Consider the following 14,232-nt stretch of genomic DNA (forward strand, 5'->3'; position numbering starts at 1 on the left):
AAAACATGTTAAAAGGTTAGGTCACTGTAGGATTTAAACATAAAAATGCACTGTAAAAAACTCTGAAGATAAGGGAAGAAAATGTGCTTTGGTAGCTCTATTAAGCACGTAAGAACGAACTTAATGAACCCAGACAATCACAGTAAAGGAGTTGTAAAACTTACTATCAAGCAGAAGAAAGAAACTGACAATGAAGTAACAACACCAAGGGTGGAGAGCCAAATTGGTTCAAAGTCAAAACCAGAGTGAAAATTTTGCAATATTTTCCCAAAGACAAATAGAAAAAAAATTATTTTGAAGAAAAAGCTTTTCCAAGTCTTTTTTCCACAGAGTAGGTAGATTTCCATCAACACCTTATATTTCATTTATGGATTAAGTAAGTGGTGTGGTTTTCAGTTTTAGAAATCAGGTGGGAATTTTTAATTTCATTCTATGCTGAAACTGGTTGGGGACATCTGAAATGTTTTACATGCATAAACACTGCTGTTTGTAACTGGAATATGTTTTTAATTTTACATGTAATGTCTTCACTTCTTCAGAATGATGAGAAAGAGTCCTCTGAGACCATTCTGAAACTCAACACATGCTAATGATTTACTGTTGACAAGGACTGGCTTAGGTATGTCCATTAAATATAAATCACTTTTAGGAAATCTGGTTTAGCTTTAGATAAATAAAGATAGATAAACATTTCCAGGATTCATGGGATCATAGACTATCCTGAGTTGGAAGAGACTTGAAGAGATTTGAAGAAGCATCTTCAAATTCTAAATCCTGGCCGCATATGGGACACCCCAAAAGTCACACCACATGCCTGAGAGCATTGTCCAAACAAACACTCCTTGAACTCTGCCAGGCTGATGCTCTGACCACTTCTCTGGAGAGCCTGTTCCAGTGCCCAAGCACCCTCTGGGTGAAGAACCTGTTCCTTATACCTAACTTAAACGTTTCTCTCCTGGGTTCTTTCAAATTCATCTTGCCTCTGCAAAACTTCAAAAAGGTCATGGATAATTTCTGTTGAATCAATAGTACCTGATCCCTCTTCAGTCACCATGCCAAGGCCTTCTGCTTTGTTCTGACGTTCAAACGCATTTAGGTCAAGAACACTGCAGTGAGAAAAATTACATTTTTCCTGTGATTAATTAAACAAATGCAATATTTAATTTTGTGGAAGTTAAAAAGGATGTGTGATTTCACTGAAGTTTACAAACATATTAGTATTAAAAAGATACATCTCAGTGGCTTGATATATGTGTCTGTTACGAGACTACAAATGTCAGCTCAACAGTCTGAACCTGTTTTTGCTCTGAATGTGACCACAGAATTCAGCTCTGTATGACTAACCAAAAAAAAAGGGGGGAATGTATGTATTTATGATATACATACTCATTTTTAGGTCCTATAAGGAAGCCAAGTTACCGACTACTTTTGTATTATAGCCCAGTTCATAACAAGCAGCAAGGTCCATTAATAAACTGTCATTATTATTTTCATTTAATGTTTCTCTCCCTCCACATTCTGAAAAACTGAAGCTGCCAAAAGGGAATATGTATTCAACTAACCGGATTCAAGGAAGGAGGATACCTCACATATTTCATTTGTGAACCTGTGAGGTTCTGCGTTCCAGGGCTTTGCATGTCAACTGGCCAGGGATAACTTTTTTTCATAAGCAAAAATGGTTATGAAAGTTAGATTAACACAGAACTATGACGGAACCTCTGCTGGCAAGAAATCTCACTGATTTCAAAATGAAACTTGGCCACAGACAGCATTAAGAAAAAATAATACATCACATGATACCCTGGACATAACAAGAAGACTGAATCACCTGTTCCAAGGAGCCCCTTTTAGTCCTATGTTTTATGTTCACTAATACATCATTTACTGATAAGGCTTATTCTTAGAAATTACATATAAAACATTTAAACACATACATTTATATATGAAGTGAATACAAATCATAAATAAGCATGGATGAACAAAAAAAACCGTAGTATCACCTCAATTTATTAAAATTCATTAATTTAATATGAAATAAGATATTTCAGTTCTTTTTCTGACTTCTAAATCCTATGAATAATTCTAACAAACCTGGGGTTTCCCAAAATCTTTTATGATTACTTAACATTGATCATTAACCTGATCTCTGCAGGATTACTGGATGCCTCCAGAGTCAAGGATTTGCCTCTGAGGAATGCTCCTAACTCTGGAGTTGTTTTCTGCCATATCTCAGGTAGACTCAAATTCTGTAAATATTTTTGAAAAGAGCTTTCTTAAAAAGGCAGATCCATATCACCAAGATTTTTACACCACGAGCACCATTCTGTCCTTTAACCCAAATCTAGCACATTATAAACCCCAAGTGCTGTTTGCAAGAACTATGTAGAGGATCATTCCAGAACTATAAATCTCATGGAATAAAATATACATGCAAAATAATAAATTTTTTAAGTCGATACTTTCTTACCTACAGGACTGCATAAGACCAGCAAGGCTCTGAAAGAACCCCACATCCTTTTTATCCTTGAGGTAGTCAAGCATTTTCTGCAGCAACACAAATAGTTTACAAGGAAAATTAATATTCCTATTATGTGATAACCTAGGTAACTTAAGACTATATGCATTGAATACTATTAGCGATGTTGGTGTTCGGAAATATCTCTAATATTTAAGACCCTTGCAGAGAAAAATATAGATATCAAAACCAAAAAGAACATTTAATGCTCATGTACTTTATAGAAAAGGTCATATATTTTGGTTATGCCTTCCTAAAGCATAGAAAATAAAGATAGTAATTAAAGTCAACACAGCCAGAAGAATTTAGAGTTTAATACAAATGTAATCTTGCCGCTACTAGGCTAAAAATTTATATTGACACTATTGTTTCAACACCAGATGAGGCTTTTCTTAACCTCAGTTTGTTTTAAATTATTTTAGCTGAAATAGCCTGTTAGCAGCAATTTGAGCATATTTTAATATTTTTTTAGCTTTATTATAATGTGTAATAACTATCTGAAAACTGATTGCAACACCAAGAATTTCACTGAACTGTGATTCTAGAATGCAATGCATTGTTGAGTAAAGGCATAGGATGATACCAGAGCTCTCTGTTGTGAAAAAACCCCACGATGCTAAAGGTCAGTCTTAGTAGGAAAGCTACAAGAATTCATTTTGTGAACAAAGTAAAACCGTTTTTGCAAAAATAATAGGAAAAGTGGATAATAAGTAACCTCCAAAATGGATAGCACATAGGCAGACATTGTTAGCAAAACACATCATTGTAAACCCACGTAGACCCAAGATTACAGAAAAAGAATACCCCAAACAACAACATTATACCAATAAAAGCAAAGAACTCCAGAGGAGGATGACAATAACCAATTTTAAAAACCACTACAGCTCCTCTCCCCCCACCCATACCACTCTTCCCAAGGAAGACTAAAAAGCTGACCTTAGGACCTAAAGGAAATTTTGAAAGATAAGCATAACACCAGAAGAAACAGGTATAAATGAGGCAACTGAAAAACCCAATAATTCTAAAGGTACAACTGATGCTTTTATGTTGTAAGTATGTTATTTAGACTAGTAGCACTCCTATCAATGTAAAAATACTGTTTCCTGCATTTTGATTCATTAAGTCTTTAACAAAATATTTTTAATAATAGGTTGTAGGATTACAAATTTCATTATTTTCCTAATTTAATATCATGACATCACAAAGAACTGGCAGTGGCTCAAGCAAATAATTTCTGCACTACTTGTAGTCTTCCATGTCAATTCCTGGCAATGACAGCTCCTGAAAAGAACATTATTATGGCTGCATTCACCAGCTTCCTTTGGGACCTTAATTGTTCCCAGTTGTCTGTATTCTTTAAACTGTACTACAATAATTTAGTAATGGCAGGTAAAAACCCTTCTCCACATAGGAATCTTCAGCTAGTACAGAACACTGAACATACCTGTTAGGGATTGATTTTGGTACAGTGTTAGTGTTTTCATGAAAGGTGTATTTTTAAAATGGTTATTGTGAGATGTGACTCAGGAACAGAACAAAGCAGGCTTCAATTTGGGAATGGAGGGAAAAAAGCAACATTTTATTAATCTACATAGACACAAAAAAGAAAAAAAAAAAGAAGAAAACACAAAACAATCTACAATGGAACACTTTTAAAACACTCTTCTTCTTCTTATCCTTCTAACACTCAAATCTTCTCTAGCATTCAATTCTCAGTCTAATACCCTTTTTCACACAAGCTCCCCCCAGTTTATCAGGAGAGAGGAGTCTTCTTCTTGCACCATGGGCTTCCCCAGGAAACACAGTGGAACCTCCTGTGCTTCCATGTCACACGTGGTGCGAAGAGAAATCTGCTATGGTGACCATCCTCTTTTTATGTCCAGTGTTCTTACTACTGTCTATGGATCTAAACTATTCTTTAGGTTCTTTTTAAGAATGCATCACCCAGTTTCAAGAAGATGGCTTTCTCTTACTATTTGGGACACCTGTCTTTCTTATATTCACTCTTCTGGGGCCTGGGGCTCAGGAACAGAGATCTTTTGCTGAAGGCAGAGGGCTCTACTATACCTTCTCCTTGCAGTCTCTGTCCTTTCTACTTCTCCTTGCAGCCTTATCATTCTTGGCTTCTGACTAACTGCCTTTCTCAAGGTACAGTCTCTGCATTAAAGGAAGAAATTGGCTTTGCCCGTGGCTATGTAAGAGAAAAGTTTAGCCAAAGCCACTCTAATCACCTTCTTCATCTCGGGTGCTTTCATCTGCTGACATTCCTTCACTTACTCAAGCCTTCTTCGTCTTTTTCATCCTCTGTCTTCTTTCAATTTTTAGCTGGGAAGGATCAGTGTTTTTTACAGTTTTCAAAAGTTCAAAAAAGGTTAAAAGCTCAGCTCAGTCTATTGGCGGTTAGGCACCTTGCCTCCCTTCTTCTCCTCTTGGCCGTGGTGCCGGCACGAGATATCAAATTTCCAGCTTGCACAGTCTCTCTATCATTCTCTCCTGGGGGGCGGGGGGCTGCCTAAACCATCTCAGGTCACCTCTACCCCTGCACCTTACAGGGGCTCTGGCTTCTCTTCTCTCAGGCTGCATGGCTTCTCCCTCTACTACTCAGACGTAGCTGGGCAGGGGAGAAGGTCACTCACCGGGGCCGGACTCAAAAAAGGAAGTCTCTCTGGGAATGCTCTGTTTTTAACCTTTGTGTGTTCTCAGAGGCATATCTAAGTCCTCAGTGGCTACACTAGGTGCCAATTTAAAATCTGGCTACTGATTGGTTTGACCATAATTTTCCCAGAAACTCACTTCCTGGTCAAACCATGACAATACCCTATATCAGCCTCTTCACTTCTACAGTGCAGGATTCTTTTAATGTATCAGACTTGTCCACTGGGAACCAAATTATCTTAGGATAGGTTAGTTATTCAGGATTTTATCTGCTTTTATCTGTAAGAGTCTCATTGCATAAGCTAAGGACATCTGAAGTTGTGTATCATTCTTTTTGGTGTAGACTGGGGTCAGCAATTTTGCTCTATGGACTATAGTACAATGGCAATCTCCCAAGAAAACCCTCCTTCCCAAAGAATTCCTACAGAAGTAAATGACATAACATAACATTTCTCCCTTACACCTGAAGTGCAAAACAAATCTTTTAGCATTGTAAACAAATAAGAAATACCCATCGAACAAGGGAACAAGGTACTTTTTAATGCAATTTTGTTCTGCAAACAAGGGAAAGAGGATAAACAGTTTGTGACAAACAGTCACAATACATAGTGTGCTACTACAGCAATAATTACCATGGTATAAAGACCAATACTGGCTAGAAAGGGTAGAAGAAACTAGTATTTTTACCTGTTGAACAGTAGAATTTCCTCCATTTAGGATGGCAATTCCTAATTTCAGGGTTGCTGCAACCATTGGCCCCATCTCGCCTTAAAAAAATATTTTAAAATATATTTTTTGGATCATATATAAAAAATAAGAATGTTTTATTAATTATTTTATCCATTCAATGAATTGTAAAACTGAACTATTTTTCCTTAATTTCTTCATGAGTGCCTACAGACATAGTGTAATACATAAAAAGTACACAGAATAAGCAAGATATAAGGCAGGAATAACTAAGTTCAGTGAATATAAATCACGTTTCAATCACTAGAGCATCCAACAGTTGTTTTAAGACTGGGCTCACAAAGATAAGCTAGTTTTCAAATTTCACAATATGCTCCCACTGCATGGAAATCTGGACGTTTCCTTCTGGTTTATTCAGAAAATGACAGTAACCCAAGCATTTAACTACAGTGAACAAAATTTGTAATTGGCAATTTTTAAAACATCACTATTGAGGAAACAAATCACAAAAGAAAAACACTAAAGCATAAAACCCTAGAATAAGATGGTTTCTAATAAAAAAAAAGCATCATTTAAACTTCTGAAATCTTAAACTTCTGAAAAGTACACCAATAAAGCCCTTTTATTAAAGCCATTTGGAGAATGGGAAATAAGAAAGTTACTTAAGTCCACACGTACTTCAGAACTGTACACATTCCAGAATTTAAGGGCCATTTTGTCATTCAATGCTGCTAAAGCTATGAAGCAATTCACGCATCCTCAAAATTAGCACTAGAAAAATTAATTATAACTAGCTGTCAAAAATTTTGAAATTTCGAGTTCATTTTGAAAGCAAACCTCAGAGCCAAACATCTGCATGTTTTGCCCGATAAGAAATAAAATCACTTCAAAGTCCATTAGAAATAAGGTTTAAAATTTAATCTACACACCAAAACCTTACCTTTACTTGCACTTATTGTCTGCAGAACCATCTCAGCAGCACCCCGATCATGCAGTCTGGCTTGTTGATACAGAAGTTTTTGCTTTTCCATTTCTTTTTCCTGAATAAAAATTCCAGTCATTTAACATGAGATTTGAGTTACTATCAATCCTCCAAAGGTTCTTGGTTTTCTCTTAGTATATGGGCTCTATGGCAACATCATGAACCATTTTAATACATACGATGCTATTGAACAAATAATTAACAGGTTCAAGTAATAATCTCCACTTGGTATTTTTCTTTTATATGCTTTTAGCAGTTTATCTGGAAAGAGTCATCTCAATTGTGAATCATTAGGTTAGTTCAAAGCCCATGTTCATTATATATACTGCATGTATCAAACTTGCACTTTTGTGCTGGGTTTTTGTGTAACAGTTCATACTCTTAATAATCTTCTATAGTGTGACCATAACTTCATACTGCTCAGTATGTGGCTCTTGAGTTGTAAGTTGTTGCTGAATACCAGAGCAAAAGAAACATCTCAGAATTTTTTTCAGAACATATCATTATATTACAATATAGATAGCCCCCCCTACTTACAGAATATTTGATAGAATACACTGTGCTTTTATATTTTGTATTCTCTAGCGGCAACAAACAATACTGCATGGCGTTGCTTGAGCAATGGTGAAGTTTCTTTTTTGTAATTTAAACTACTACCAAAAACATAACGAGCATAAAGAGCAAACATAAAGGCACAGTTAATTCCAGAAGAGTTTCAACTTTCATCAGGTTAATTGAAGTTTGCTGGAGAATTGAGGATGACTAAGCAGTATAAGTTGCAAAATGGAAGTTGCATAGAGCCCTATGACAGTGAGTCCATCAGATGGCGTGGTAAAAAGCTTACTCAAAAGGAACATGACACAATCAGTTAGTATCATGTCCAAAAACACAACGCCCAAAACATGTATGACCTAGAAGCAGGAACAGCTGCAGCAGAAGTAGCCAGAATGACAGCTTTGCTGCCATAAACTTTCCATCCAAGTTACGGAAAAAATACATTGGAAGATGGAAGAGGTTTAAAAAATGAAGGCTTGCTAAATAGAGGGTATGAGTAATAAATTAAAAAAGAAGAGGTAAAAAAGAGAAATATGTTCAAATGAATGAAAAAGAAACCTTTAACTCAAAAGCAAACCAACACAGACATTTATGCTGTTACCAGAGAGTTCTCGCCGAGGCTGGCAAATTTGTTTCTTAAATCTTTGATAATATCGTGCTGCGGAAACAAAATTCATCAGGGTTTTTTTTCTTTTTTCACACTATTAGCTCTCCTGTGGTTAAATTGTATCTTTCTTTTTGCTTTAAATTATGTGAGAGATCTAGATGGAGGCATAAAAAGGAAAAAAAAATGGCAGCGTTGCTTTGTATTTAGCCATGCTAGGGTTTGAAAGTTTTGCCTTCATGTTTAAACCTCTTCCTGGGAGTTCAACAAAAACAAAACAGAAACATACACGCACGCACGCACACACACCACACACACAAACCACCAGAAAACCATGACATCACAGGTTCAGTATAGCTACAATAAAATATTTTCATTTGCTTCAGAAGCCACTGAAAGTTGATCTGCCTTTCTTTTCTTAAAAACAATTTCCTATTTCTAGATACTTTTAGTTTTAGACCCAACACCTTTTCATCTTTCTTCCATTGCAAAATTTACCATTCACAAGGTTAACACCACATACACTACTTTCATTGTGCAACATTTTTTATAAGAATATCAAAGATTTATAAGAATGCTTACAGTGAGGATGTATCTGCATAATCTACAGACTAAATTCTTGCAATGGCAGTATAGAAGAACAGTAGAAAGAGGCATTGCCAATCATCTTAGCATGAGAAAAGTGACATTTCCCATGGAAATCAAGATGTCTAGGATATGAGTAACAAATCAAGATGAATAAAAACAAAACCAAACCACCAACCAAACCAATTCACCAACAAAAACACCACAAGCCTTTCTCTTAGAAGCAACCATTCTTTGATGATAACCCACAAAGACCATGGTTCCTTCTTCAGCTTCACAATGCATTTTCACTGTTGCTTTCTCCCTGCCAACTCAATACATATATATAAATATATATGTGATGGCATCACTTACATTATGAGGGCCACCCATTGCCTACAAAGTATACTAAATTAATAAGGTTATCCCCATTTCTTTAAGATGTGCTTACTGTTTACACTGTTATCTGGGCTACCAGTTTCAGCTTTTTGCACTTTATCTACTTACTTGCCAGGTGAAGTCAAGAAACTACCAAAGCAATTAGCCAATGATTTGAGCTTTCTGTCATTCACCAAACCATCACAACAATAGCAAAAATAGTTCACTAAATGAAACATTTAAAATTATTGAACAGATTTAATAAAAAAAAAACCACACCAAAAAAAAAAAAAAAAACCCAAAAAAAAACCCCAACCAAAACAAAACAGAAAAGAAACACACCCCAAACCCCAATCCTCAATGAGGAACAAATTTATTTCCTCTTGGATGTTTCCACTCATATAGGAAAAAGCTGACCACTTATAAATGTACATACATGTGTTCTCATATTATAGACTTTTTCCAGCATTCTACCAAACCAAGGAAATTTTTGAGTCATACTCTTTGAAAGTAGAGACCCAAATATTTTCTACTTCATTCTGTTTTTGGGGGTTAAATCATTACGAGCAATCATATGACAAAATAAATCAGGCAAAACCAAAATTTTTAGTTTGAATTTGCAGGCAACAAACTTGCTAAAACTCAAGAGAAGCTTTAACTGACAAGTGTGTCACTGAAACTCTTAAATTTTCTTGTAATTCATACAGAGACTGATTATTGGAGTCTCCCTTTGAGCTAGGACATATGGAGAGGTTTGTTTGCTGCCACCACTAAGCTCCAAAATACAGACTGCTGCATAAGATCCTACTTTTACAGAGCATTTTTTTCTTCTTTTTTTTTTTAATATGAAATCATGAAATTAAGTTAAAGAAAAAAAAATGAAAACAGAAATTGCTTTCAACTCAGCTATTAGAAGATGAATGCTTCTCCTTTGAATTGTCTTCATATTTTTTCAAGACTTCTGCTTAGTCCAGAGAACAAATACTATTAGGCAGGATTTACACTGGCAAAACATCTGTTCATTTCAATGTCAAGCATGCATAAGTATAAGCTATGTAATTAAAATATCAAGTATTCATGCATAATACTTCTGGACCTTTTATATATACATCTTTATAAATACTTCAATCCTTTAAGTTCAATATATGCTGGTTTTTGCTCTATTAAAAAAAAAAAAAATATTTTTTTCCTGAATCACTCTTTTGGACTTCATCATTGAAGTATCACTGCTTGTTACAAGGGGTTTGGATTCAAGGACCTCTAAAGGTCCTTTCCAACCCAAACTATTCTATTAATAAATAATGTATTCTGTAGTGTAGGGAGTGAAACCATGTATTAGGTTCTGTACAATCCATTACATGCAGGAAAAACTGATGAAAACCACATTTTTACATAGTTATTTGAAAGTTTACTTTCTTAGAATTGATAAATTCTAAGAATTGATAAATTCTTAGAATTGATAAATTTAATATAGAGTCTGATATTAATTCACAGAATAAATAGTTACTTATTGTAAATATGTGGTATATGGACACTCAGTGGTTTATTCAGGATTTGTTACAGTAAGAGGTACAGGTAACCATCTTCAAAGGGCTGGAGCCTTATGAGGCTGTATTATTTATACGTAAAGAAACGTGAAAATTTTCATCTGAGGTAAGCAAAAGCACAATGTATCATTTTGTTAAAAAACTTGTAAATAAAGAAGTCTACCAATGAAGTTACTACCAGAAACAGGAATGAAAAGAACTGACATAGGAAGCTCTATTGCCCCCATTTCTTTTCCTCCTGTGAAGAGTCAATTTAAATCAATTGAGTCAAGAGTCAGTTTAAATCAACAAATGACTTTAAAAGCATGAGCTAAATTTTGATTCCTTCTTTGAGTCCCCATCCAAAACACATGAACATGTAAGACTCAAATGCAGAAAATTATTTGCATTTAGCTAGTGAAACAGTTTGATTTAAAAGAATTTCCTGTCAGATAGAATCAAAGGAGACAGTGGCACCAACTTTACAGGGGGTCGGACAACTGAGCATCTGTTCAATAAGACAAGTTAACTTAGAGACAAAGGGGAAGGGGCAAAGACATCTGTAATAACTCAAAGCAAATACTAGCAGTAAATGTTGACAGGAACATACTAACAAACAGAGAACATTACTGTCACGTCCCTATAGTTCACACTATTAACCCAATTCAAATTAATTGCACAGAAATAAGACTACACTGCATGAGATATGAGCAACAAAATTGTCAGTAAAATACACTAGGCATTTTCATCACATTCTAAGCTTGCCCAAATGTCTCTATTGCTCTGACTGCAAATGGATTCAAGACTTCAAAGACCCCACATTTTTAAAGTCTAGAGGAGCAGCAGACTTTTATCCCCAAACAAACTGAAGTCACACTTTTCACACGCAAACACAGGATAGAATAAAGGAACTGCCTTCAGCATTGATGTCGATCACCAGACAGAAAGAAACACACAAATGCACACACAAGCACACACTCATCTGGTATGTACAGTTTCACATCTGCACAACAGTTTAATGCCATGTATGAAGAAAGCAAGGGTTACTTCTTGTTGCGCTTTTTTTCCCTTTTAAAGTACTTCAGTCAGCAAGAAAAAAATTTTATATGGAGCATATAAGATTTAGTGGTAACCAGGTAAGCAGAGTGATAGATATGTAGTATTTGAATAGCTGAATTATTGGAATTAAAAAAGAAGAAATTATATTATTAGATTCCTTATATATTTTCTTTGGGGTTTTTTGATATGCACTTTGTTCACAATAATTACAATACCTTTTAAATAAATTTTTGTGAGCACATTCATCTTCCAGGATAATGCCTTTATCATATGAAGATGGAACAGACCTGTGCAAATTTTTGGAGGAGTAAGAGTAAAGTTGATCCTGAAATACATCATCTCTCCCCACAAATGCCTGGGAACCTCTTTCTTTTGTGATCTGAATGTTAATAGAAGACTAGCAAACAAAGTACCAAAATCCCCTTGCTCCTTTCCACAGAGAAGGTTACAATTGTTTCCCTACATTGCCATAGGAAATGAAATTTGAAGTTACTGACTGACGTCTGACCATTAGCTAAATCTGTGCATTTCAAATCTCAAAAAAGTCATCTTTACTTACTCTAGCTGTCATTAACCACAGCACAAATAACTGTATATAGCCACCTCAGAACCAAAAACTAGCTACTCCACACACCATACCTTCTCCCAGAATATCAGCACTACCAGCATGTGGCCTGAGTCAACAGTGGGAACTGAGACTTTGACCTGCGTGAAGCAGGCAAGCAGTCAGCTGCATAGCCATGGGACACCTTTCAGAAACAAATGGTGAGGCTTTCATGATGACACACAAAAGGCTGAGTAAGAAATTGAGCCAATAAAAAAATCAACACTGAAGTTTCAGAACTATTGCCTCTATGTCCTTAGAGAAAACACTGAAGAACTATGAATCGTTTAAGGTAAGGAGTATCAAAGGAGTTTTCTGTCAAATACTATAATGTTGAAGGCTGAGGACTCAGTTCCAAAGGATCTGAATCAGACATGAACTATGATTGATGCTCTCTCTCTGACAAATATTGCAAACAGAATTCTACCACTATGTCAGAAATGTGTCTCTGCTAAGGTACAGAAGAAAAGTTCAACTACTTTCCTTTAATAACAAAATAAGTTGTTTTACTAATTCAAATTAAGTTAAAACCAGAAAGATAACTAATTCACAATAGGCATGAACAGCAAAACAACATGAACAAGCCAAACAACACTCTGTTTTCCCCAAAACAGTATCAAATTTTACATGGCATATTCTGCATAAATAATTCCTGAAATCTTTAAAGAGCTTGCGCACAAAAAGGGTTTGGTAGAGATGTCATGCTGAAACTGAAATGTTAAAAACTAATTCAAGACCCTTTAGTTGAACTTATCCAAGATGTTGGGCCTGAAAAATCACAAAATTGGACCCAGACAAATACACACATATTTTTTTTGTTTTACCTTGCTGCGTTGTGATCCTGTCACCTTAAGGAAGGGCAAGGACAAGAAGCGAAATAGTAATAAGAAAAAGAAGTCCAAATTTTTTTTCTGCAGGTGACTGACCAAATACATACACAAAATTGTCTTTTGAACATATAAATGCATTATTTAAACATAAGTTTCACAGCTACAGGAAAAATAATAAAGAGAAACAAATGAATAGGATCTTCTCTCAAGACAAAAAAATTGAATGCTGAACAAGGAACCCATTACAATTTAAGTAAGGAGCACTAACAAATTTCTTACTTATAGATTTTTCATACACCTCAATGGCTTCCTATTTGACAATTTTCATATGTATAAGCATGAGACTTGACATCCAAGAAGCATGTACAGTCTAACTGATAAGACCCTATAGGAATGAATAGTCTTTGTCAGTGGTATGTCATATACTGCATTCCCAAAAGAAAAGAAAAAAAATTCAGAAAAACCCACTGAAATTTGGGTTCATACTGAGATATTTACCAAGAAACAAAACTTTATATTTTGAGGATATTACTTGTAACTCAGCTGGACTTCTGAGTGATTGAAAAGAATTTAGTATTGATATTCTTTCTGATTTCTTTATACAGTCAAATAAGGAATATGTACTTAAATAATTCAGTGCTATATCATGTAGCATCATGTAGAAAACATACAGAACATTCTATGTCTATAAAACAATGGAGTAAAAGTAAACGTGATCCAAACCACTCCTCAACAATCAGAACAGCACAGATAGTTTTACAGCAAATCCATCAGTGTATTTAGAATTTTTAAAGAAATAATAAAAGTAATTATTTCATGTTTCTGTGTTTTAGTAGAGATATGAAATGTAAATACTAATTGATTTGAAAGACACAAGATTCTTTTAATGTCAGAATCGTTATGTTCCAAAACACATTAAAATATTAAAAATATTAAAGAGCTAATTCCCTCAGTGCCCCTCAGAAGAGACAAATTTCTTGCAAACTCAATTTTATTAATGGAAAAAGAGAGACAGATCCCAGAGCAAGCACATGACAAGGACTCAACTCTTACACTTGTAATCAACTCATGTGTATATCTTTAAACAGTGATGATCACTAAAAACTCAACATTAAACAGCAATAAATATAGATCTCTTATTTTCAACACAAGCAAAAAGTCTTAGCAGTACCAATGAACAGAAGTTCACATTTTATTAAGAAGCACTAACATATATGTGAACATAAAACTATTTTATGAATCATTGGTACTGAATGTAAATGACTACTGCAAA

The 14,232-nt window shown here is 35.0% G+C and overlaps 1 protein-coding gene across 1 annotated transcript in view; it reads right to left on the minus strand.

The window, feature by feature from the left end:
- The window catches only part of RYR2 (ryanodine receptor 2), a 384,205-nt gene that overhangs the window by 45,548 nt on the left and 324,425 nt on the right, over positions 1 to 14,232 (minus strand). The window contains exons 81-84 of the mRNA XM_041485449.1: positions 6,798 to 6,897; positions 5,858 to 5,937; positions 2,468 to 2,544; positions 1,033 to 1,106 (exon numbers count right to left, since the gene is read on the minus strand). Of these exons, the coding sequence (XP_041341383.1) occupies positions 1,033 to 1,106; positions 2,468 to 2,544; positions 5,858 to 5,937; positions 6,798 to 6,897 (331 nt within the window). The remainder of the gene's footprint in view (positions 1 to 1,032; positions 1,107 to 2,467; positions 2,545 to 5,857; positions 5,938 to 6,797; positions 6,898 to 14,232) is intronic.

This window comes from Pyrgilauda ruficollis, unplaced genomic scaffold (assembly GCF_017590135.1).
Source record: "Pyrgilauda ruficollis isolate IOZ18807 unplaced genomic scaffold, ASM1759013v1 scaffold70, whole genome shotgun sequence".
Lineage (NCBI taxonomy): Eukaryota > Metazoa > Chordata > Aves > Passeriformes > Passeridae > Pyrgilauda > Pyrgilauda ruficollis.